The following is a 27569-nucleotide window of genomic DNA, read 5'->3' as shown; positions in this document are numbered from 1 at the left end:
CTTCATCAGCAGCAGACAGTTGGCCATGGAGTACATGACCCGGCTGAGGCGAGACTGCCACAGTTTAAGTGATGCTACAAACAGGTAGAGAAAAAAGAAGAGAAGACAGAAACAGGGTGACTCTTCCTATTTTTCACTTGTTTTGGGTGTCCCTGTAGTGTGTCCCCCTTTTCTCCCCCTCTCTGAAAGCCATCCCTGTTATCCCTCCATCCCCCCAGTGCTCCTCCCGTCCCCCCATCCCCTCCACAGCAGGGTTTATTTTAAGGCGAGGTGGTGAGGAAGACACTGCGGCACACTCTCACACGCTTTCCTCTTTTCCCCTCAGACAGTGTGTGGAAGGGCTTGTGTGCAGGCCTATTAGCATTCATCGCCGCAGTCATGTGTGTGTGCGTTTGTGTGTTTGGGGAGAGGAGCTAATCACTCAGTAGGGGGTCTGATGTGTGAAGGGAAGGCCTGCGCTTTATTGACTTGACTGTCGACTGTCTGCATGGGCAGGGAGAGGAGAGACAGGAGGGCACAGCTATTACTCTACTGTTAGAGAGGGGGGAGAAGTCGACAGAACCGGCACATCATCGCTCTGCCAATTCTCACAGTTACAATCGAGCAAGAATCTTTGTACATTTAGGTCAACCTTGCCAAGTGTCTTGTTGTTGTTGTTCACTGATGTGAGTTAGCTAATTAAGTAGCTTTTAGTCACTTACAAAAAAGTCAAATCAGTGGTCATGGGCCAACAAAGAGAGAGAGAACAAAAAAGAGGTGAGGAGAGGTGAGGTGATATGAGGAGAGGAAGAGGAGAAGAAGATGTGAGGGAGAGGAAGAAGAAAAGAAGAAGAGAGGAAAAAGAGAAGAGGTGAAGAGGAGAGAAAGAGGTGAGGTGAAGTGAGGTGAAATGAGGTGAGGGAGAGGGAGAAAAAGAGGAAGAGCAATAGAGAGGGAGGGGGAGAGAGAGAGACAGAGAGAGAGGAGAGGGGTGGAAGGACGTGAGGAGAGGAAGAGGTGAGGTGAGGGGGAGGGAAAGAGAGAGCGAGAGAGAAAGAGAGGGAGAGAAAGAGGGGGAAGAAAGGAGAGAAGAGAAGAGAAGAGAAGGAAAAGGAGAAGGAGAAGGAGGAGAAGGAGAAGGAGAGTTCTTTTAACATGGGGTTATGTGGAGGAGTGTCGACCCAAACTTAGTGAATTTTAGATGAAGGTGCCTATTTCCCCCAGCACACTTGTGCAGATGTGAGTGGATTGGATAGAATTGATCTGTATTGATCTGCTCGGCGTGAAGGGCTGGAGAGACCGTTTGATATGCAGCCTGAGTAGCGGAGCAGTGAGGTGCTAAACACTTTTAGAGCACCGCATTGGTGTGTGTTCGTGTGGTTGAGAGTGTGTGTGTGCGCGTGTGTGTGTGTATGTGTGGCCAAGGTATGCTGCAGTCCTGGCACCAGGTGTGGCCTCTGCCTCAGTGTGCGTGTGTCTGTATTACCCACTGGGGCCCATGACCTCACTCTCTTCCCACAGTGTGATGCAGTCTGGGAATGAGTCCAGATCTGTTGCCAAATGTCCATATGAGTGAGTGTGTGTGTGTGTTTTGTGTGTGTGTGTGTACTCTTACCTTGCCTGTTCTCCGGCGTTAAGGTGATCATGGTTCCATCCTCAGCCAAGCCTTTCTCCAAGTTCTCTACAATCTGTTAATTGAGAAATTCAAACTTCAGAGAGAGGTGTTGCTTTACAGTGATTCCTGAAGGCTTTTTACGTGTGTACTAGAATATGCATATTCAATAACGCTAAAATCCAACCATATTTGGCTGTTTATACAGGTGGGTTTAAGGATTAGGATGGCTAATGTGCGTTTCTGTGGGTGTGTAGTTTTATTGTGCGGGCGCTACAGAGCATGCATATCTTTATGTTCATCCAGAGGCTGTGTTGGTGTATGTGTGGATACTAACGGCAAGGCAGACGGTTTTGAGAGTGTGCAGGCGGTCCAGAGCCTCCTGGGGCTTGGCCAGGTACTGGGGAAGCTCAGCGTGCAACAGCCGCATGGAGAACGGCAGCATGGAGCCTGCACGGGGAGGAAGGGAGGGAGAAGAAGAGGAAAACAGGAGACAGAGGGAGGGAAATGTGTGAGGGAAAAAGGGGAAAATAAGAAACAGGGTGGGATGAGGACATAGCAGGAGGAAGAGAGAGGGAAAAGAGAGGCAAGGCGAGGGAGAGAGCCAGAAAGACACAGAGCACAAGATGAGAATATAAACCCATCCACCCACACACAGACTGCACACAGCCCTGGAGGCAGGAACCTACAGATGGCATTGAGCTACGTATGGCTGCTTATTAAACCCTCTCATCTCTCTCTCTCTGGGTGTGCTGCACAGCTCCATCACTCATCTCTCTGCCTCATCCCTCTGTCTCTAGCTGCCTCTACATCATTCACACTGCCTCACTCACACGCACGCACATGCACGCGCACGCACAAGCCCTAACTTGAGGAAGAGCCTATATTCAGGTGAGTCCCCAGGCTTTGATCAGGGTCTCTTTGATACTGTCTGATCCAGTCTATGTATCTCTATTTCTATCTCTGCTGTCTATCTGCTTGTGCTTTCTATCTTCCCCATCATCAGAATACACACTCCTTCTCCCCATTAACCTGTTGTCTGTATGACTGCCCTCTGTTGCATTGTTATATCTTCATACTGATGGGACAGCACTCTTCCGTATTAGCAAGTCTCATCAGATACATTTTCTATTGTTAAAATATCTTTTAGAATTTAATGTTTGTAACAAAGAAGGAAAGCAACCCATGAAAACACAACCTTGTACACAAATTAACAAAGTACCTTGTGAGTTTTAAACTAGTAGTGGGGTTTACTTAGCATTGGTGTGATGGTGTATATTTCATTTATAGCTCATCTCTTTTAAGACTGCACATTTATGCACTGAAGCATACAGGTGATTAGATTCACCAGCACTGCAGGGCCTGGTCACATCAGCATTATTGGGACATTTTTGAGGAACATAGATTTAATTGTTGGATTTACTTTGACAAACTTTGACACACTAATAAGTGTTAAACAAACAGATCATGACTATAAGTATAGGTTGGAGAAAGCTGTTGTTAGCATATTTTATTTAATAATTATTATTTTAAAATATTTTAAAATTTAATGTAGCTTTCATCTATAGGCCTTGTACTCATATATTTAATTTATATATTAAATATAGACTGAAGGATCTCTGGGACTGTCCACTGAGCTGTTCTTTTCAAAAATGGACTCTTTCAAAGACTTAACTGACCAAAACCTGGGAAACCGACCTCCCCAAAGAGAAGCTGTTGCAGCCATTGCATTAAAAAGTTAGAGTGATATACTGTGTGTATTGAGAAGTATAGAAGTTCTATGCTCCTCCAGGGATGTTATAAAAACTGAAATGGCCCTTGATGGGAAAAAGGTTCCACACCTGATTTAGACCACAACATGAGTGGATAAAAATGATACAAAATGTACTGAACAAATAAACCAATAAATACAAGTAATACATATTCAAAATTAAAAAACAATAATTCAAATTTTGATTGGATGGTGGGTTATTATACATTTCTTGACTGAATTGGATTAATATAGGTGGACTTTGGACATATGGACTGCGAAGGGTCACTAAGCCTTCAGTCCCACTTATTTTAGATCCAGCAACAGTTGGTGGCAGATCCAGATACGCAGGGATGAAGAGGACTGCTAGCGTACAGCAGGAAATGTCGGTGTAACAATGCAGGTTCACTGTGTAAATGATTTGTAGACACTGAAACGCTTTCTGCACATTTGTTGCATCCTTCGTCCGCTGCATTCATAGATCAAGTGTCACAGCGGCTTGAATAGACTATCCCAATTCGAAGGCTCCTCCAAATGAGACAAACAAATGTGTCCTTCTACTCCTGAGCAATGGAGGCTCCACTGGGTGAATCCTTCCCGGCACAAGATATCCCATGATTCATCGTGATTCAGTGACACTGTTTTTCAAAAAGGTAATGGTTGCAAAAAGTGAGACGAAAATGTCAGGAGAATGTACTCAACCGCACAGCTAACGTTTAACATGAAAATTCCTGTTTTTCTACATTTATAATCAATTGAAGAACATTTTAGTCCACAGCTTTTTGCTAGGTGACGGCTGTAATGGCGGGACAAGCTGGGGACACAATAGGAAGACCTGATCGTCTCATTTCAGTAAACCCACCACCAGTATGGGTCCTCTGGAGGATGCAGCCACTGAATTGAGACACAGCTATAGATGACTTTGGTGAGAACCATTGACTATAAAACTAAACAGGGGACCTTTAGAATCAAATTGAGACATTTAAATATTCTTACACGATTCATTCCTATTAATGAGTTTCCCTGGTCTTTTTGTTTGACATTAAATCACTTGACTCTGATTTATTAGAGTGCAAAAGGTGCAATATTATTTAAACTAGCTGATGAATAAAGACACGGACCCTTTCTCAAAGAAGCTGGGAAGGTTAATTTTTGACTGTTAGCACATTTTATGTCACCTACAAGAAAACCCATGCGTGACTTTTTCATTGATCTACATATGAAAGGAGTCTGACCTTAAAATAAAAATAGAGCTAAAAACAGCATGAATGAATAATACTTCATAGACATGTGTTAAATGTGTCTTCTTATCCAAATCAGAGTCAACTTTTAATTTTGAATACAAATTAATAACCCAAAACGTAGATTTTTTCACAAATGATCGGTTGATCTTGATAACAGAGAGAGTGGTACACAAGCACATGCCTCTTATGGGAATCAAGACTAGGGCCAGAGAAATGTTGCAACTTCTAACACCAGGATACACAACTCGTGCCAGTTTGTCTGCGAGCACCTAGCAGGGCACAAAGCATTTAATATTGAGCAATGGATTGTCAATTGGTGCTCTCTTTAGAAGGCTGTGCAGTGTGGTGTAGTAGAGTGTGTGTGTGTGTGTGTGTTCAAGTGTGTGTGCTCAGTTGAGTTTCTGCCTCTGCCTTCACTGTAGTAGCCCAAGGGGCGAAGCAGATCCAAAGTAATGGGAATACATTAGAGAGCAATTCATGCAGTCTAAAAAGAGGAAAAACAAAACCAAGGAACTGCTGGAGACAAGTGGAGTTGTTGGAGCTTCTTGACGATACAGTCTTATATCAAGCTCCTGGCAGAAACTTTCCTTTGAATATTTAATAGCAAAGCGGTGGTATGCTTGTGTGTCTTTAAAAAAAATGTGGGTAAGATGCAAAATCCTTTTGGAAACCAGGCTAATAACACAATCCAAATTCACAGATGAAGAGCTTCAGAGCAGCTTTTCAGTACCATCATGAACAGCACAATTCAACCTTCAGTCGGGTCTCCATGAGAATTCACAGAGCAGATTTTGGAGAGTGCAACATGAAAAGAGATATGAAACAATGTGTGATTTTTACAAAGCAAGTCTCTATATAAGAGCTTCTGTGATCAATATGAAAAGTGCTCTTCCTACATAAAGGTCAATAATAGTAAGCAAAAAGGTGATGATGGTTTTGTTTTGTGCAAGTGGAGTATGTGTGTGTGTGTGTTGGTTTGTGTTTGCGTGCACATACCTCTCCTCCCAGGGTAAACAGTGGGATAGTACTCGTAGTAGAGGTCTGGATGATCAAGGTTGCCAAAGGGTTCAAACTCCAGCTCAGCATTTTGGAAGAGGTTCAGCTTGATGAGAAGAGCCAGCCGCACAAACCAGAGCTGCAATACACACGAAACACAACTCTCTTTATTGGTCAAATGTAGAAAACATAACTCATGTGTAACGAGTACAATAAGAAAAGATTAAAAAAACAGATCCTTTAATCCTGAGTGGTCACAGTTGTTCTGCCCTCTACTTATGCCATTTGACTATAATGTCAATAATAAATTAAAAACAAGATTGTAATTTTCAAATTATGACATTTGCCCTCAAACTTTCAACATTATTCACTCAACTTGGCGAAAAATATTCCATTACTTGCTGCAATTATTTGATAAAGTACCAGGACTTCTATATTATGTAATATCATTTTTATCTATGATGTAAAATATTCATTTTTCTCATCTATAAAATGTGGAGAATAACATTACGAGAAACAGAAAGAAACTGCTTTTTTGTTCCACTGTGGAAATGAATAAAAAGAAAAGATGAGCGACCAGTCAATTACAACATAATGCCCCTTAGGTTTACACTGGGTTCTCAAAGGTCAACATAAGAAGTACCAAACGGAATACCTTTGCTGTGAAACATACTGAGATTAGGTTACATTTTTTCTGGCATTATCTCTACAGTTTGGGCAAGTACATTTAAAGACAATGTTGAGGAGGACCACATATTTAAGGCAGTAAAAGATATGAAAAAAATAAACTGCGATATATAGCAAGAGCCAACATTGTGGATTGATTGGCAGTCTCAGGCAGAGCCTACTGCATGGATGGCCTATTCAGCAATTCATCTTCTGGATAAAACACCATTAACAAGAACAAAATTAATAGAACATATTAAATTATACGATTTCATGTGCATGTGTTTCAGACAAAGAGAAGTTAAGCTCATAGGACTTTTATCCATCGCTAACAATATCAGAACACTTTGATTTCTTATATAGTGGTTTAACTTTATTAAGATCTCATTAGCCTTTGTGTTGTAACAGTGTCAATTCTTCCTGGGGTAATCACTTCATTGTTGCCACAAAGTAGATACATCTTCTTCACAGGTATTTCATTAGGCCTTCCAGAGACATCTGGCCTCCCAGGTGAGCCCCCTATGCTTCCACCCCCTTACTATGGATCTCCTTTGAGCTGGTGGTTTGCCATTGGGCCCAAACTCAAAACTCTTTCCAGAGCCCAGTGATGATTTGACCAAAAATCATCTGCAAGTCATCTCCCCTCGCACTCTTCAACCTTGCTGTCCTGCTAGACTCTCAAGGCTCAGTAATCTCCCCACTGCGAAGGGACAGGGATCAGGAGAAGGTATGGACTGATTATGTGCCATGATCTATGGCAGATAGATATGCTTCTGGTCTAGATCCACACGCATCCAACTGGCTGTGTGTAGCAGGCTTGATTCCTTCCTCATAGTTGGAAGCTTTGGGGGTTGAGAATGCCTAGTAAGAGTTCCCCTACATTCCCACCGTTGCCATTTAGATCCCATCTCTGACATGGTTAATCCCAGCAAGGCAGTTGTGAAATTTTGCCGACCAATCCAGAAAAAAATGATTATGGTCTGGCCAGGGTGCCCTATGTCAGTCCTGCCGGACAGCATGGAAATCACTGATTGGAATGCTGCCTCTTTGATTCAGATCAGTTCAAAAAGGCAACTGCCTGTGGGGAATGCATCGATCTAGAAGCATACACAGAAAATGTGACAGTCTACATCAATACGTGTATGTGATGATGTCACAGTCACTAAAACCATCACCTTAAGGGGAAACCAGAAGCCATGGCTGACAGCTGAGGTTCGATCAAATTTGTTTCTTTCAGATCTGGGGAGAAGGCAGCCCACAAAGCAGCAGGAACTAAACTGTTACATGGTATCAGGAAAAAAAATGAGAGAATCAACTACCAATTTACTGACAACACACGGCACTTGTGGACATCAGAGCCATGACGGACTACAAAGCCCTCCCACAGACTTTGGCTACTGAAGCCCCACTTTGAGATGTACAGTAATTAATAACTTCTAAATGGGACTTTATAGGTTGATCAGTGTGTAGGGATGATGACCAGGTTCTGCATGTGACTATAGACAATGTGAGGAGGACACTTTCAAGGCTCAACCATCACAATCAGCAGAACCAAATACAATGGTTCATTCAATTATGAACTAGCTGGACAGTTGGCGAATGTCCTCACAGACATCTTCAACATCTTGCAGCCCAAGCCGTCATCGCCCCCATGCTTCAAGTCAGCCACCGCCATCATCCAAGTCCCTAAGAAGTCTTCTGTGTATTGCCTGAATGTTTACCACCTTGTGGCACTCACATTTGAAGTGCTTCGAGAGGCTGGCCCTGCAGTCTCTCAATTTCACATGACCTCCTCCAGTTTGCTTATCACTCCAACTACTCCACTGAGGATGAGCACATATCTGCCCTCCACACAGCCCTGTCCCTATAACATTTGATGAAGTTAATCCAATTGGGCCTCAACACCTCACTCTGAACCTAGGTTCAGGACTTCCTCACTGGTGGTCAACAGAAAAATCTAATTGGCAGCTACACCTCCTTAGCGCCCACACTGAGCGTCGGCACCCCCCAGAGCTGTGTACTCAGCCCACTCTGAAGTATGACTGCACTGCTTCATCCAGCAACAAGTGCATCATTAAGGTTTCTAACGACACAACAGTGCTAGCCCTTATCAGCAATAATGATAAAATAGCTTACAGAAATGAGATGGACCTACTGTGTGGTGAAACAACTTAGTCATAGAAATAAAGGAAAATAAGGGCATTTATCATCGACCTAAAAAAAAAGAAGCATGATGACCACATACAGCTGACCATCAATGTGAAGAGGTTCGGATTATGATAAATCACAAAAGAATCTCTGGGGCAACCACTTGCCCCAGAGAAAACAAAAAAAAACTTAATATCAAGTGTGTGTGTGTGTACAGGGAAAAGAGAGGGGGAGAGAGAAAGGAAACATTGAATTGGGAAGATCAATGTTTTCCCCACAGCCCTACCACGAAATTTGACAAATTTGACATAATAAAAAATGTCATTAGCAACGTGTTTTTGTCAATATTTATATTTTGGTGAACGTAGTAAACAGCCAAAAATAAATGTGCACATCCTGTACTTAAATATGCATTAATTATGGAGTTGTAACAGGCCAGGGGACATCAGTTAAGTAGATTATCTTTCATCATGGCCCAGGACATATGCACGTAATTATTGTTAAAATAAAAAGTGATGTGGCCATATTGGGCCAAGTCCACCTTTGAATGTGGTTTAAGTGATTGGATCTCAATGTGTCTTGGGTGTATTCGCATCTGTTCTGAAAGCTGTCTATTAGTGATCGGATCACCAAAGATGCGAAATGTGAAATTTCAGGTAGGGCCAACAGGTGGACTTCTGGAAACACAGAACAATGGAAGGATGAAGAGAAAGTAACTGTCATCTCACCTGCAGTGAGTCGGTGGTGTGGGAGGTTGGCTGGCCAGCCTTCCCGTATCCCTGACCATGAGCTGTCAGCAGCCGGCCCGTCAGATCTACTGCAGCCCGCCAGTTCTTACTAGTCTGCAGGGGAGAAGAGAAACAATACATCTGAAACACACACCATGACTGACTGATGGAAACATGCAAGAAGAAATAGGTCTTAAATACATCAATGTTTTCGTTGTGTTTACAAACCCCCCAAAAAGTATACAACACGAACAATGTATACATTTAGTATCAAGGACCTTGTTTCAATTGCGCTTATCAAAACACTTGCTGCATTTTACATTAATGATGGAGAAATGTAATTTGTTTAAAAAAATTAAAAAAACGTGATCTTATTTTCATGGTTTTTCATCAGGAATGAAAACATTGAATTAATCAAAGCATTACTTGATGTCCAACGTGTTCAAGAGTCCAAAACCCTGAGATACCCTGAGATTTACTTTACTATGATATGAAGTGGAGAAGAGCAGAGAAAACCTCACATGTAGCCAAAGAATATTTATTGTTCCAGCTTTATAAATGTCTTAAAATTATTGAATATTTATAATTTTTTTTGTAATTGTTTCATGTGACAGCGTCAGCTCCAGATATTAAAACTGTTCAATGAAGAAAAAAGACAATCAGTATGCGGTGGTCGATGTTGATGTGTGCAAAGTGCCATCAAATCACACAGACACACAAGCGCACACACACACACTGTCATGGGTACATTTTAGGCACATTACACAGAGAGACTGTTGCAGAACTCTTAACATTTCATGAATTTCTTTGAGAATTATCCTAACCCTAAGGTGAGAAGAGTTATCAAGATAGTTTTACCAGCAACCCGACCATGACCTCTCTTTCTCTGACCCCAACCTTTAAAACGGAGAACGAAATCAGCCTTTTCACAATTGGTTTCAAAGCTTTTGTCTGAAATTGCACAAGTGGTCCCCAATTGACTGCTCTTTAGTTTAAAATATGTCCCTAAAGGTAGCCTGTAACAGAACACCTCCCCCTCCACACACACACACGCGCACGCACGCACGCACACACACACACACACACAGATATTAGCAGCATCTGCTTCCACAGGAGGTGGTACACTTGGTAAGAGGGGGGCAGAGGTGGGAGAGGGGTGTAGAGTCACCCCACCCCATCAACACATATGACAAGGTCGGTGTGCCGATTGGGTCTGAAGTGCAGTGCCATTCATCACAGCCAGGGAGGTAATTAGGAGAGAGAGGAGGAGGGAGAGAGAGGGATACTTTGCATAGTTGTAGCACAAAGCTCATCACCCATCTCTCTCTAAGTTGTTGCTGTCCTCTCTTCCAGTCATCCTGTCTCCTTCCCTTTGCTTTTGTCTCCTCCTCAGGGTTCTCCCATACTTTCCTCTCCCTCCATCACGATGCTTCCTCCCCTCTTTCCCTCCATCTCTCTGTTCTGCCTCTCTTCTCTTCCTGCTGCTATGGCTTCCTCCTCTATTGCTGCTTCCTTCTCTTCCCCCCCTCCTCTGCTCTCCTCCCCTGCCCGGTGCCAGTAGCTGCGCTGCCTCTGAATCTTCATTACGGGGGGAAATGAAGCTGAAAACAAGGAGGCAGCCTGGATGGCCAAAAGCAGCTGCAGTCACTCACACACACACATAACCTACAGTACTCTACAGTAGACCGCTGCACTGCCACAGGGCACAGGAAGATAGGTGTGCAAGTGTGTGTTTCTAAGTGTCTATGCGAGACTGGGATACAGGGTAAGAAGGAAATGAGAACAGCCATGAAGTACAGCAGGCACATTCTCTCACACTCACACAGACAAACACACACACACACACACAAAGGGATAAATAGATCATCAGAGGATAAGAAGCATATGGTTGAAAAGAAAAAAAATCTAGCCCACATGTAGTGAAAGAGCGCAGAAGTCAAAGTTGGCCATAGTGGTAAGAAGAATAAAAAAGTAGGAACTCTGGGCCAAAAGAGTTGGAAGGAGAAAAAAGGAGCAGTGGGAAGCAGAGCAGAGAGAAGTAGATGAGGGGAAGAGAGCAGAGAGCCAAGGGAGCTGCAGAGAGGCACCACGAGGAGCCAAAGTGAACCCCCCCCCCCCCCCCCCCCCGACAAGGCTGGAGAAGTGAACTTTAGCTCAGCCTTTATGTAATAATGCAGCATTGCTGCTGTGCATGGCTCAATAGAGATGTTATCTCTCACCAGGTCTTGAATCAAATCAGTTCAAACCAAACGCTAGATGTTTGCAGTAATAAATGATCAGTGAAATGAATAGACAGAAGACGGTCTAATTGGCTCCAGTGGTGATCTTCAATGACCGGAAGTTATATTAAAGAGAGTGTCTTCATGTACCCTTGAATGGGATAATGAAGGATGTCTCGGCTCAAGTGTCATCTCAACTGATGAAAAGGAGAAAGAACAATCAACAACTGGAAGGTGCTCAAGATCAATCTAACATTTGTACAGGGTAATGTCTCCAGCTGTCAGCCAACATTAAACTGACCAAAATTCATATTTTGTCTTTTTCATTTCTGTTAAATTTTTCCACAGGTACAGTGGGGCCAGCTTGAGCCATGCACTGTGGTCATAGCATTCCCAGCCACATGAAAAACCATGCAAGGCATCCAGGGAAGATCCACTGCTTCAAACCAAACATTGTCTTGTGCTATAATGATTGGGGTGGCTCGAGACAAAGCAGCAGTTTAAAATGCTTCATTTGTCAAGGTTACATGTTTGTGACTTTTTAGTTTCATGGCTATGTTTGTACTTTATCAACCTCACTGTTTATTGCAAATTTCCAGGCTTTTAAAAATCCTTTTGAGACTTAAATGAATAGTAAACAGTAAATGTTAGGAGACCAGACCAGTTTGTCCAACATCATCTCTAACCAGTAGGCGCCAATCCATCTCTGTAGAGTTATCTCATTGTCTCGCTGAAAATTCTGACATGCTGCTGGTGCTAGAGACAAAATCAGAGGATCAGAAAAGTGGAACAATTCATCCTCTGAGCTCCACAGGTATGCATAACATTTCATGCCAATCCATCAAATAGATATTATAGATATAGATAGAACTTATTCCACGTTTAAAAATTTGCAAAGTGCCTTATGAAAGCTTGCCATGAATCCTGTCCTGCATCCACACTACATTGATATTCCCAGGTTTGAATGATTTCAATTAAAAAAAGAATGCAAGTGGTAGGAGAACAAAAAAATTGAAAAAACAATAGGCTGATGGTGATTAATAATTAAGCTCAGCTAAGTGACTCTGCAATAAGGCATAATCAGATCTACCCAAATCCAATGAGGGGGAATTACTGTGATGATTTATTGCCAGTGAAATTAAATGAGGAATTGAGTACCGAGGCTTAGTGAAAGAAGTGTGTGTTGGAATTGTGTAGGCATGTCCATTGTGCAGCAGTGGGGAAGAGCCATTTTCATTTGTTTGTATTTGGTGGGTAGTAGAATCAACTTCTTTTCTTGACATCAGACTAAAGACAAAAGGAAGAAGATAAATAATGCAGGAAAATCACACGGAGTGGAGTGTCACACCAGCGCTAAAAAGAGTTGTTAAAGTGACAGTTGACCGAAAAAAAATTCAATCATTTTCTACTCACCACTATGACGATGAATATCGGATAACGCCACAAGAGCAGGATGGACGGATTTTCAGTTTTTTACTTTGAATACACCATTTACTTCAATTGTATTGGATTTGGCTGCAACATTGTTTACCCCTGTATTGTCACTTGTCACCTACCCCTCCATCGGCATAGTGGTAAGTAGAAAATTTGTGGATTTTCATTTTTGGGTGAACTATCCCTTTAAGCTTAGAAATCAAATGAAACGCTAGTTTCACTCATCAGGAATATTCAGCCATAATCAGATGAAATGTAAAGAGAGGACATGCTGGAAGTACATTCATCACTAAAGAACACAATTTCATTGATTGTAATTAAAAGGCTTTACTTTAATAGTATTACAATGCTTCACACACACTCCTTCACACTCACACCCACCCACACAAACGTGTGCATGGAACGTGTTCAAAAACTAAAATCCATTACCTCTCTCTCACACACAAACACATAGATAATTAGTCTTGTCATACTTTTAAAAAGGGTGAGGCTTACTAATTGTGTGGAAGATCGCAAGTTCAGTGCACCTATCCTTTGGTGAGTTTGAAAAAAGAAAAACCTGCACAACAAAGCTTGATGAACAAACGAACGCCCACTTGTTCTCTCTCAAGACCCGAAGCCTCCAGGCGAATCAGACTTAAAAAGGCTTGCGCACACCAGCTTTAGTTAATACAGGGATCTCCGGTGCTACTTCAATTAAGACCTGACATTTTGAATTACAAAGAGGATGTGGGAAAAATATTAGTAATATGCAAAAGTGAGCACCAATCGGTGAAAACATTACTTTGATGCCTCTGTAGTTCGTCTACAAACACCAGAGGACAGAGTGTCGCCCTCAAGCCTTAGGACTATCTGCCTGGCTACTGTACTGATATGAACTTAGCAAAGCAGCCATTTCGTTTCCCACAGGTAATCGCTGGACTCACTGAGAGACGTTGAGATACAAACCAGCATAATATATTATGTGAAAACACCATTGTAGCTCTTGGCTTATAAGAGAACTCCACATAACACTCCCTAAGATGGTTCAACTCAGCTTCCAAGTTCTAAGTGATGCTCCACTGGGTAATATCAACCACTGATTGACTAGTGGGCAACTGGATAGCTTTTGATGGTTTGGTTGTCAACAATAACAGCATGTCCCATTTCCCGTTTCCTCTGAGATGGCAGCTTAAGACAGCATTCAAGATAAGTTCCGTTTCAGGCCTGAATCACAATCAATGAATCACAAAGTACAGCGCACACACAGTAAGTTTTCCCAGTACCACAAGAGCTAAAGTTGATGCTGACAGATTTTGGATAGACACCGATAGGCCAGCAACACTGTACTTAAAAAAGGCATTGCTGAGATCTGGAAATACAATGAAACACTAACTGTTAGACAGTGAAGATGAGTTTTCCGAACACATCTGAATGTAGAAGTGTTAATACTGAGATGGAAAGGATGGAAATGGAGACAATGGCAATTCTTTTGTAAAAAAATTAAAAGTGACAGTATTTGTAAAAAAAGATTGAGAGAAAATTTCAGAACATGCATAACTTATCAACCCCTTTTGGCAGTGAAACAAAATGTTTGGATGCAGTACTCAATTCAGACGTCACAGAGGTTGGGGGGGGAGGAGTTAAAACATGACCATCTGAGACGCACTTTGATCGAAGTCAAGAGGTTGTATGAAGATAAAACAAAATAAAATCTGCCAAATTATCCAAGTTTTGCTCATAACCTGAACGAGGATAAGAGTTTGAATAAATTAACCATTTACCGTAGCTTTAACTACCTCTAGTTTACATATAACTTTACATATATGGTTTTAACTAAAATGCCCTGGCAATTATTGGATGGAGTGCCATGACATGTGAATAAAAACTGTCCTATGTTGTTTACCAGACATGAACTGCAAATGGCATATTGTTTGTCAGGTCCGCAAGTGCCATATTGTTAATATGCGCATGCCCTTTTAGCTAAATAGAATGGAAAACCCTCAGGCATGTTTTGATGCCAATGTTGCTCTTGATAACTAGAACTTGGCACAGTTGAGTAGCATTTTTGAATCGGGCAAATACAAATGATAGTAAAAACCAAAATAAAAAACCTCCCAAGTTGTGACAAGCTAAAATTATTCTTATGGCTCAACTAAAAGACTTTACTCCATCTACACTTATAAACCGGCCTGACTCTGATCTTATAGCTGCAGCCAACGTAAACAGAGCCAGGTTAGAACAAGCACCACTAAGGTTTAAACATGCCCTTCAGCACTACAAAAGCTGATGGTGCATTACCCACAGCCCAGCCTGCAAGTGTAACTGGTGGAAGAAATGACAGCTATGTAAAAAGGTTATGATAATGACGAGTAAAGGTTACAGCAATGATATCAAAGTGCAATGCAGCAGCTGGGTTGTTGCAGTGATTATGGGGGTGTGTCTGTCTGACCCAGCCAAGGTGGGTCTCTCTCTCTCACACTCACATCTCTCTCTTGCTCTCTCTCTCTCTCAAACACACACACACACACACACACACACACACACACACACACACACCAAGACACACATATATGTTGGCCCCGGGCCCAGACAGCATCATGCTGTGGGAGGAAAGACAGTCTCCGGTGGGAAGTACAGAAGGAGCAGAGAGAGAGTTGAAGACAGAGATGAAGGAGAAGGAGGGAAGGACGGGTAGGAGGAGACGGGGAGGATTCGGGGGGGTGATTGCTAATGAGAGAGACAGATGAGGCCAACCCCGGGTGGTGCTGAGCCAGAGATTAGCCCACTGCTGACCACACCACATCGAGGGCAGGAGAGGAGACAGAGGTCATAGGGAAGACAAAGGCAGAGGGAGATGGGAGGCAGATATATCTTAATAAACTCGGTTCATAGAACATCAAAACCTCAATAAACAACCTTTTCTAAAATAAATTCTTTTTGATTTTATTGTAAAGATATTAAGATCCTGCTTTAGTTCCACTTATTTTTTTATAGTTTATGATACCATCGTACTCACCGAAGTATGATCTAGGACAGAATAGCAGAATGACATCACAGTCCAATGGTGCTACACGCAGTCAGACAGTACTACTTTCATAATATAATATTTAAATCACTTCAATTCAAAAGGTATAAAACAGAGACAGCCAACTAGAAAACATTCAAAAGAAAGAAATCTATAATTCTTTCAGATTTAAACTCTAGTAAATGTCCATAAAATTGGGTGTAGGCCTTTTTCATATAGTTTGCCTTTCACAGTTGAAGAATGCAGCAGGACATTGTCTGGGTCAATGCGTTCAAGTTAACAGAAAAATAGCTCTAATATTCAGGTGATGGGTGTTGTCTAGGTAGAGCATTCAGAAGGCAGGACGTGATGTGTAAATTCTGCCGGGGAAAGCACAGTGTTTTTGTTTACAGAACATTAACCTCAGCCCTGATCACCAAAGGCTCTTGATTTAGTCGTCTTTCCAAGTAGACGTCCTCATCGGTATGCTTTGTGTGCATGGCACCTCTTTCTAAGAACTTTTAAGAAATCTGGATCGTCCCTTCAATGAAGATGAATAATGACTCAATTAGAGACAGTTACTGAATAATTTAACGGAGTCTATCAGCTGTAAATCAATCCTCTGAGTCCAACTAAACTGATTGATAAAACTGTGGCCTCATTGTGTTTACCTAACTGACAAAGCCTTGTGGGAAACCTGATGAAAAATAAGATAAAATGTCTGTATGAAAGCATTTAATTGAATTGCATTAAAAGGTTCATTCCAATGTGTCTCTAGAAAGTATTTAAGGATGGGAGACAAATCAACAAGCTGCAAACCACAGTAACTGCCATTTTAATTACAGTGGTTTTGCAAATGCAGTAATTTCCTCTCGCTTCTGCATACAATAAACTCCTTTATTTGTTACTTCTGACTTTTCTATCCATCAATTCATAAACTGATTGAAAGAACTACTTATCAACAACAATTATGACCTCGAGTAATCATTTATCAATGAAACATTGTAAACATTCACTGGATCCAGTTTCTTAAATGTGCAGTGGACTTAAAGTAATAGAGACTGAATCATTCATAACGAAAATGATCTTCAATTGCTTTAAATATGATGATTCTTATTCAGAGCCGGAGAATTGCATGAAAGCAGAGAGCGCAGCATGGTGGTCCAACTATTTTCCCAGAGATGTATTGAAAATATTTCTAAAGATCCTTCTCAGCAGTGTGTTATAGTGCTACATTATGTAGCACTCTCACTCTACATGAAGATTCATCAGAGAGAAGCACTGAATGTGTCTGTGTGTGTGTAATGGCAGCTCTCCTACAGAGTCCTAGTGGGGTCCACATTTACCAGATGAGGGGAGACACATACGAAGAGATAAAAGAGAGAGGGGGGATGCAGCCTCTTCAAGTTGTATTCACTATACATTGTCATTCATTGCATATGCTTCTGTATATGTATAAAAATGGGGAGTATGCAGTGGCAGTGGGTGCAGTCACACTCTGGCTCTGCAGCATGACTCATTCTGCCAGCTCATAGCAGAGCTCCACAACACACACACGCGCGCACACGCACACACACACACACGCACACGCACACACGCACACGCACGCACACGCACACGCGCAGGCGCACAGGATGTCACACGGCAGAATTAAGTTCTGAAGTGACTGCTTGTGACACCCTTACAAGGATGATCAGAGCTGACAGCAAATGTGGAAAAACAAGAAACATGTTTTAAGAGTGTAAACACACATGTACATGGTAACCCTGACATGTGAAAACAATCACACACAGGCATGACAGCTCAAATACACAAACTTGCACTGCAGGGCTCAACATTAAGGCTCGTCTTTCTATCCAAGACATTTTTTTTTTTTGGGGGGGGACAATTGGAAGAGAAATGCTAATCACCACTATAGTATCCACTATAGGTAAATTAACCAAGTTGTATAGAGTATAAGTCTTATAAATAACTGTACTGTGGCGCTGCAGAGATATGATATTACAATGGTAAGAAAACTGATCACCAGCTGCTGAACCTGTCAAATGCTCGTTTTTCATCTGTCAAGATATTTCTCATTACCAGGCAGTTTTTATGTAAGATCCTTTAATGGTAATTTAGAAGCCGTACCTCAAGTTATGTTGTTTATCGGAGAGAAAAGGCAAAGTTTCTTTCTCCTCTGTAAAAAAGTTACAATAAAATGGACCTGGGTATGACATTCAGTATGTGGTACTCAAAACCACACTGAACAACTAAACTGGAGGAGACAAAGAGGGATGTCGTAGTTTTTCTTACAAGTCATTTCAAATGAAATCCCTGTATAACTTACTAGATAATTCTCTAACTTGTAATCTATATCTTAACTAAAATTGAATTGCACTATTTTAAAGCAACAGTATGTAACTTTTACTCAGCAACAGCGCCCTCTGGCGCCATGTGTGTTGAGTAATTCTGTTGGGCTCTGTGTCAAAGTGATGAAGTGGTTTTCATGCTGAGCAAAAACAAATCGGAGCTCTGACTGCATAGTCCCACTCACTGAACTGAAACACAACAGATTGGTGGATATTACCCATGATCCCCGGCTTCCTGAACCAGAAGAGCTGCCGCTTTAACAAATACACCAAACATTGTTTAGAATTCTTCATCTTTTATCACAGAGATAAAAGAAGTTTTTTAATGACTTCTAAATCTGTAGATCAACAGTTGGGCAATAATCTTGAACTTGCTGGGCCTGGTTCTGACTATTTAAACTGCAGCTCTCACAGGAGATCCAATCTGCTCCCCAAAGTTACATATTGCAAGTCAGTGTACCATCAAAGTAATCTTCAAGCTGTTATTTTAAATTGAAAAATAGCAGTGTTGCTTTGATATTTCTGAAATGAGGCTTATTTTTCCATTTTTTGATTCCTAAGTTGCTAATGTTCAAATTAAACAAGTTAAAATAATCAAGAAAACTAAATCTAATCAATAGTAGCTCCTATCAAACGTGGAGCCCGGGAACAGCCAAAAGTTGGCCTTTGTGTGTGCTTCAGGGTCAGGTGAAGTCCTCCTCGCACACAACATTTGCTTTCCATTTATTTTTTGCTTGTCATTCCATGACATCTCTCCTGTAGGTCCGTGTTACCTTTCTGGCTCACAGTCTTTCTCCTCTCTCTCTCCTCTTCCTCCAGGGAACCACCCACACCAATTGGCAGACAGTGTGTGATCCTCTTACACACACACAAACACACACACACACACAAATGCACACCATATAGTGCAGTTGAATGCAAGCTTAAAGTACCATCTTGCGTGTGTGTTTTTGTGCGTGAGTGTGTGTGTGCATGTGTGTACACAGAGCCCAGAAGGCCTTTGAAATATGCACACCAATCCCATGCATAATACATAGGCACAGCAGGAGAAAAGAACGTGTGAGCCGAGTGGATCTCCACCTCTCCACTCCGGCCCCCCCATCCTCCTCCTCTCCTCAACCCCTCACTCCATCACGCTGTCTGCTGCTGCTGTGCATATGTTTTAAATAACAACCATCTCTCAGGGTCATTTGTGGGTCAGAAATTATGATGGAGGGAAGGCACGAGGGCTGGAGAGATGGATGGAGCTCGGAGCTTGGTAGGAGAAGATGTATAAGTCGAGTAGAGGAACGATTCACCGTTTTCAGTCCGCTATAAAGATGAACCACCCAGCAGTTTCAGGTAAGTCACCGACTGTTGGAAAGGTCAGACGAGCTGCAGACGCCACAGGATGTTAAGCTGTAGTGACCTGCATATGGTTCTGTCATTTACCTCCAGAAGATCATCAAAGCACCTGCTGAGTTATTAAGACTTAAAGGGGACATATTATGCCCATTTTACCACAGTTGATATGGTTCCTTGGGGTCTTAATGACATTTCTGTAACATATTTTGGGCAAAATACCACAAGGATAATTTAAAACAGCACCCTTTTTACCCTGTCTAAAACAGCCCTCCTCAGATTGACCTCACATCCGACGAGCCTGGCTGCGAGAGCCCCAGCTCCCCAGCGCAGCCCCACAGTGGGAGCAGTGGGAGCCTGAGCTGGCGCAGCAGCAGCATCCTTCCACACTGCTGAGTCAATGTTTAGAGGTGTCCCAGGGGTCCCTTGTTTAAGCGGCCACTTAAATGTCTGACGGGTAGCAGCAGCGAGCTAACGCTAACCTAGCTAGCGAGCCCTGCTCCCCGGCTAGCGTAAGCTTGCGAGCTTACCGGGCCCGTGGTGCCCGGCTAGCGTTAGCTCGCTTGTCAAAGGCCATGTAGCGAGACTCCCTACATGGGCATGGTGTGACTATGACGTTTATTTCGGTCCTAATCCCATTCGACGCACTCTAGCGTATCGTTTCTGACATAGAGAAACCACAACAAATCGCGGGAGTTGTTTTTTTCCAGAGTTTTGGGACCGTAGAAATGCCAGATACCCAAATTAACGTGTAGCAGCACTACAAAAGTGGAATTATCAGAATATGTCCCCTTTAAAAATGGTCCAAATGTAACCGCTCATTCAATTTACTGTGGGTTTAAAATCTGCCTCGACACCGACAGCTTTTGTTCTAATTGACTAAAGGTTGTACTTGATCGGAGTTTTCCGGTCTTTATATAAAATAGATTATTTTTCATGGGCTCTGCTAAAGTAAACTGGGAGATATACAATATGACACATTATGTTTGGTGGGAAATGTGAACCGTTGTTAAAGTTAAACTCTAATGCAGGTTTTCATCTAAACTTCTTTGAGGTAATTGCAAAAAAATTGTCTATGGTCTGAAATCTTCTATTAATACACAATTTGAGCTGAACAAGCGAAGAAGCTGAGAAAACAATTTCCTCAAAAGGTCTACTGAGTTGCTTGACCTGGATCTTCCAACCATATGACAGTCTTTATTGAGAGATAGAGAAATTTCAATTGTCAAGAAGTGAGCATGTAAACCATACACCGCCAAGAAAAAGAATGGACTGCCAAACTAGCAGTTTGCTTCAACTGTATGCAAACCTCACAAATCCAAAAATAACATATGAACTAGAATAGTTGATTGCAAACAGTCTCCTTATGAAAGCTCACTTTAATTCCACAGATCTGGATTTTTATTTGGATCTGCACCAAATTTCACAAACATTCATAAATATCACAGACAAAATATCTCCGATGTTTTTTCATAAAGATCCATAAATCATTCTCCGAGAATTTGCTGATAATGTTGAAAACTGCCATATATTGCAGTGCTAAAGGAAGTGAAAAGAAAATCCTGGATTTGCCCCGATACGGATCAGCACCAGGTTGTTCCTGACCCATACCACATCCTTCCAATCCTTACGACAAACAAGCAGACAAGGGTGAAACATAACCTCCTTGGAAAAATAAATAAGTTTAATAAATGAAAAGATATTAAAAGGACATGGCTTTCTTTTTATCCCTTATCATATATCAGGTTCCATTTCACACTGATCCTCACAACAGAACATCTCCGGGTGACACATGCACAAAAAAGTACAGTGAGAGACTTACAATGAGTTGTTTGAGGCCTGTGAACGACTGCTCCACGGAGTTGGAGTTGAGGACTTGACGCTTCATGGCTGCCTGTTCTCCCAGGAAACGAAGCATTAGGTCCTTCACAGCGTCACCCTGAATCAAGAAACACACTCACGTTCAATAAAATGCTAAATAACACAGCAGAATACATGAAGAGCCTGGAGAGTGTCGCCACGCTTTCGTTTTTACATGTGTACTATCTGCGTGATATAGACATATCTGATGACCACATGTTATTTGGGGTTACTCTGTGGAGTGGATTGTGGTCTGGTCGTCCATGAGCTCTTTCCCTAAACTTCATCCCCTAATCTTGGCAGCCTATCAGATAATATCATGCAGGTTTCTAAGAACTTAAAAGGTAACGCATCCCATTTTAAACTCTCCTGCTCAATTCATTGCTGGGACCAAGGCTTGATTACATCACCCCTGCTCTTGCCTCACTACGCCGAGATCTACACTCCCCGTTAGATTTCAAATTGATTTTAAATTTTTATTGCTCACTTTTAAGACCTTAAACGGCCTAGGCCTGTAAGTGCCTCTCTGATTTACTGACGTAGTGTGTGCCCTCTCGACCACTGACATCCATGGATGGAGCTCTGCCCTTTACTCCCTGGTCTCACTTTGTGAAACTCTCTGCCTAAAATCTATCAGATACAAGTCCCTTCTTTTGAAAAACCCTTTAAAGAGAGCTTTTGCTTGACGGAGGATTTTATTTATACTTTTATTTGCATTGCCTTGTCTGGTTATATTTCTGTCTTTGAAAGCACTATTTAACATTCCTAGGAAAAGTGCTAAATAAATTAAGTTTATTTTTATTAGTAACATTATATTATATTATTATTATTGTAAAACAGTAACCACCCCTAAGAGGAAAGGAACAAAACAGACTGGAGAAAGTGCCATGTTTAATCCAGCCTGAGAGTGGGTCTAATTTGTTTGTTGAAAACAGACGGTTAGTGGGCAAAAACCGCAAGATGACGGAAAATCACTTATACTTATTCATTTATTCAAGCATGCATTCAAACACATTCTGGGGGGATAATGAACACAATCAAAGCTGGGAGGTGGACACACACACACCATAAGATTAAACCGAATAAATAAGTAAAATTGTTGCTTCATCAGCGGTTATTACGGATAAATGTTGCTCTCGAGCTCCGAGGATGTTTATGAGAAAATAACATGATAAGGAGGAGCGTCGAAGGAGCATTGAAGGAGCGTGGAAGGAGCAGTGAAGGCCATATGCATGTGTATTTACAGGTAACTGTCTTCTCAGTAATAAATAGTGCTGGAGCAGGTGCACGGCTGATGGATAAAAATCCCTCTGTGAGAATGCAAATGCCTGAGTCAGTTGCTCCAGATTTTTATGCTCTTGTATTTGACTGTTTTGTTACCTACTGGACGCCTACATTTCCCTTGAGATCAACTAACAAACAAACTAACTAACTAACTAACTAACTCACCTGCAAAAGCTCCAGCGTGAGTGTGATACCACCTGCACTATCATGAAAGTTGCATTATGGGAAATGTAGCAAGCGGTTTGTTGGATCTTGACTCATTTTAGAGATTAAAAAGGTTCTGATGTCTGCATATGAATGATCACTAATTTAGTTTTACCTGGCTCTGGCAAGTCTCCCAAATTAATAACTTTTTAAAACTGAATTGGTTATCAAGTTAGCTGCAGCCTTTCAAAGCCCCTACAAATACATTTTAAACATTGGTAATTTTGTAGTGTAAATGTCCTCATCTGTAATCTGAGGTTTACTGACTTTGACCTGAACTTGCTGTGTTAATGAATGTTCATTGTAGAGGAGCTTCAGGATGGCTGTACCCTCTAATTGCAATACTCTCAATTTTGACACTGATTGTAAATAATATTAGCTTTTTCAATGAGGAAAATAATTCTGTATAATAGTGAGATACATTAAATTTAATGATATGACCAGCCACAACTTCAAAGTGTTAAATTAAGGGAGTGGCTCTTTAAAAGGAGAACTTTCCCTTTCTAAACCACATTAGTTGTAGTATTTTACTGCCTATGTGCTTGTCCTACCTGCAGGTTGTCAAACTTGAGTCCTGGCATGGTAAGTTTGCTGGTCTCCACAAAGGCTGGGCTGAACTGCTGAGTGGCCACAGAGATCAACACCTTCCTGGTTTCTTCAGATGGCTGCCAGGCATCATGGCGCCTATCCACCTCACTCAGGCTCAGCGCTGTCGCAAACGGGTCATCATTGCCTGAGAATACAGCTTGGAGCTGATTGAAGGGCTGTGGTTGAGAGGTTGGGACTGAGGCAGTTGGAGCAGTTGGAGCTAGGACTATTTGAGGTGTAGGAGGTTGGGTTTTAGTGGTTGTTTCTGTAGGGACGGGGCCAAACACTGTAATAAGGGTGGGAGTGTCAGAGTCCAAGGGCCCTGCAGCAGAGGAGATGGATGAGGAGGTGGAAGAGAGCTGGCGCTCAGGTGTGGGGGCTATGGGTGCAGGGCTGGCGCCCGGAGGAATCTCTGCATTGGGATTGGAAACAGAGATGAAGTCGGAGGGGGCAGTAAATGAATCAAAGAAGTCCGTAGCTGGATTGGTCTGTCCATTGTCGGTGAAAAATTTACTGAGGCTGGGGCTGGGTTGGCATACAAGAGGGGCTGTTAACTTGCTGGGGGTCACAGCATCATCACCTCCCCCACCACTCCCCATGCTAAAGCTTGGGGACTTGATGAGGGTGGGCTGGAAGCCATCAGGCACCAGAGACTTGGGCTGGGTGCCGTGGCTGAATATGGTGCACACTGGAAGAGATTCGTGTTTTGGGCTCATCCCGCTGGCTTCCTCTGTAGCTGGATCCTCACTTTGAAGGTCAATCTGTTGATCCTGTGTGTCAACCAGAGGTGAAACAAAAGCCACAGCATCCTCTTGTGAGTCTGTCTGCTCTTTTGTGTCCTCTTCTACTTCCTCCTCAGAAGCCCCTCCCTCATGTTCCTCCACTGGAACTTGAAGAGTAATTATAGTCGGTCCAGTTTCACTTAGTTCCTCCTTGTCTCCTGAGATCTCTCCTGCATTCTCCCTTTCCTCCTCCTCCTCCTCATCCTCCTTCTTCTCCTCCTCCTCCTCCTCTCCATCCAGAAAAGAGTCAATGGGCGCCACATCATTCTCCTCACTGTTTAGGGGCGAATCCGAAATCATGACGCTCTCCATCATCTGCTCATTGAGCTTTTCCATCAGGCTCTCTGAAGGTGTGGCAATGCTGAACTCCTGAGGAGAGGCAAACTCTCCACCACCCAGGTCGATGCTGTCCTCCTGGGGCAGGACGATGACTCTGGAGGGGTTCTGGAGGGACGTTGGCTCTGGGCTGACTGGAGCGTCCGTTTCTACATCCACCACAGTGATGTCCAAGGTGACTGGCCGCTGAGCAGCAGCGTCCCCACTTTCCATCTTACCGACACTGACAATATAAACAGATGGAATTTACCTTTTGACATTAACAGTGACTATTCAATATTATTGCACAACGCTGCCTTGGTCACTTCCTGTAATTGTATGCTAAATACTGACAAACCCTTATCGTCAGCACCGGGCTGCGGGTTCAGAAGCAGAGTCGGTTCACTTCGGTTCACTTCAAGCTTTCAGTTTCATCAAGAAACGAGCAGTTAATGCGTAAAGCAGAGGTTGATGCCTGGTTGTTGTTAGCTATCCAGCTATTGCTAAATTAGCCGGCTGCTAAGCTAACCTAACCTAACTTAGCAGCTGTGTCACACACGCGTCAATGAGAGCTAGCCGCGCTTTAAAAGCAGCGGAACATGCTGCTATGCTAACCACAGCGCTACACAATGACAGATAGAGAATAAAACACAACAACGGGGTTCTCTTACCGTACAGCTGACTGACAGCGAGAGAAGCTCCACGGGAAATCTACATGTACGGTGGCTCACAGCTGACAAACCTGATGCCGCGGCGGTGTTTGGTATTCTCAACGCCCTCTACGCACTATTCAACCCGATAAGCAACGTTGCACGAGTTCCGCTACGTACGTTACCCGCACGGTTGCGCTTCTCCTCTTTTCAAATCGCGGAAGTGCTGTGCAGCGCCTGTGGTGTGTTGTGTTCTGTCCGCAGCACAATTTCTTATTGATATTTACTTCATGTCCCCCCCTGTGAGACGACGCTTTTAAAAGAATAAGGAAGTGCTTCTTTTCCTAACGGACCCAACATGGAGGACGACGCTCCTGTCATCTACGGTCTCGAGTTTCAGGTACATGTTGATGCTACACTGACAGCTAACGTTAGCTCAGCTCCATTATATTATATTATATCCCTCAAATGAGACATTCTTAGCTATTCTCCTCCGTGTCACCCCGTTACACCCATACCGTTTACTTTGTTGGCTGCATATAGGACTGTTTTACTTAATGTTACCTCATCGCGGTAGTTATTAACAGGTTGTTTATGTGGATGTACAGTCATGTACTTGTGTGTTTACCTTTCAGGCACGAGCTCTGACTGCTCAGACAGCTGAGACCGACGCCATCCGTTTCCTCGTGGGCACCCAGTCTCTGAAGTTTGACAACCAGGTGAGAAAAACACTTTATGGCAGGTTTTATATTCCATGTAAAGCCCTGATGGAAGAGACGTTTCCCAACAGGAGGCAGGGGACCCACTGTTGTTACTCATTTATGTCATAGTGGTAGCTTGTGTTGCTGTGCAGCTGTTTGATATTTGTCTTTTGATAATAAGCGTTGCACAACCATCCTGCTACCTGCTGCATTGTTTTCTTCTTGAGAGATGCATTACACTGCATCTGCTGGGTTCAAGTGCTGATTATTTTCGTTGTAGATTATTTTCTTGATGAATCCATCAGTTTTACCAAATGTTTTATCTGTATTTAAGGGATCCCTAAGCAGCCTCCTCAAGTGTCTCTGTTCATTCAGGGTTAGGGGCAGATGATGTTGCACCTTGTGAAGCCCTATCAGACAAATTGTGACCTGTGATTGTGGGTTATCCAAATATAATTTGATTGATTGATTGTTAATAAGTACTATAAGTTGAAGTGTGTGTATAAGTGTATACGTTTATACGTGTAAATAAGAGGTTACGATTTCTCAAACATAAAACAAGCTTGGCAAAAACAAGCTACATTTCAGAGTCTTCCACATTTAACTCTCCGTCTTGCACTTTGCTCTTAGCCAATGTTTTCAACATAACACCTCATAATCAAAACATAGGCCAAAATGTTTTTTTTATAATTTTTTCATTAAAAGTTTGCTTTTGAAGCAACTGCAGGTGATACATTTCTTTTTTGTAAACAGTGGTATAAAATGAAATTAGAGCACTTTCATTTCTGGGAAAGAATGTGACAAAGTCATGATAAAAATGGAATAAACAGGCAACCAGCGTACTGGGGTCAGTGGGGGCGGGGCAGCGTACATTTACTCTGCGGACCAATTTGAATCTCGTTCAATGTCATTGGATAAACTGCAGGAGCAGTCAGCAACTGGCAGCCTGCTAGGATGATCCGTCCACAAGATCATTCTGATAACTTGACTTTTTTCATTTCAACAGACATTCATGAACTCGTGCTGATCTCCATCAAGGCAGCAACATTCATAGTCACTTCCTCGTAATTTGTCTACAAAATAAAACAACTAAATGGTAGATCAAAATATGTAAACAATGAAAATGGTTAATATTTGCAGTACAAAAGGAAGAAATTGTTAAGTCTACAAAATGTGCAGATGACTATAGTGCAGACCGCCATCACAATTTCCTAAAGTCCAAGCATCCACAGTTGACTTGTTTTATCCAACCAACCAAAGATGTATATTTAAACTGAAGAAAATTATGAGGATTGATCACTTCACTAATCATTTCATTCTTGATGTTGAGATTCTTGCTTAAAAAATGAATCAAATTCTGAATTAATTATCAAAGTATTGTAATTGAAGTTTACTTTTCTGATTGTAGAGTAATTGATTAATCAACAAGTTAATTCAGCAAACAAATGCTAATAAGAAATCAAAGTGGTTGTCGATTAATAATGTATTACCCTACATTAGCAGCAACAGTGACAAGCTGGGGGTCCATGGCCTTTGGGTTGTAGCACCCAGCGTTGTGTAAAAAAATTTAAATTAACTATAGGTTTCAGCGTATACATCAATGACTGCACTGAAGCCATTGTCATACTAATTAATTGACAGATCTGTTGCACGTGCATCCGTGATGTATTTGACCTGTGTGGCTTATCAACAAAGGTCTGTAGTAAGGCTTCGGTGCTTTGTGTGTCTCTG

General features: G+C 42.2%; 2 protein-coding genes across 2 annotated transcripts in view; one reads left to right on the top strand and one right to left on the bottom strand.

Annotated features, from left to right (window-relative positions):
- trappc12 (trafficking protein particle complex subunit 12) lies at nt 1-25235 on the bottom strand (the record flags this gene model as incomplete). Its single annotated transcript, XM_053434370.1, is given in 8 exon segments — nt 1-74; nt 1595-1667; nt 1929-2041; nt 5582-5720; nt 9124-9237; nt 21277-21393; nt 23354-24731; nt 25159-25235. Coding segments are annotated over 7 exon segments (1998 nt in total), but the record flags the coding sequence as incomplete, so codon positions are not given.
- Nucleotides 25236-25350: 115 nt separating this feature from the next.
- Nucleotides 25351-27569, top strand: part of eipr1 (EARP complex and GARP complex interacting protein 1) — a 53860-nt gene continuing 51641 nt past the window's right edge. The window contains exons 1-2 of the mRNA XM_053434369.1: nt 25351-25537; nt 25773-25856. Coding sequence (XP_053290344.1) covers nt 25496-25537; nt 25773-25856 — 126 coding nt within the window. The 5' untranslated portion in view covers nt 25351-25495. The remainder of the gene's footprint in view (nt 25538-25772; nt 25857-27569) is intronic.

The sequence above is a fragment of the Pleuronectes platessa genome, chromosome 11 (assembly GCF_947347685.1).
Source record: "Pleuronectes platessa chromosome 11, fPlePla1.1, whole genome shotgun sequence".
Lineage (NCBI taxonomy): Eukaryota > Metazoa > Chordata > Actinopteri > Pleuronectiformes > Pleuronectidae > Pleuronectes > Pleuronectes platessa.
Note: the sequence above shows the minus strand (reverse complement) of the source record. Positions and strands in the feature narration are given on the sequence as shown.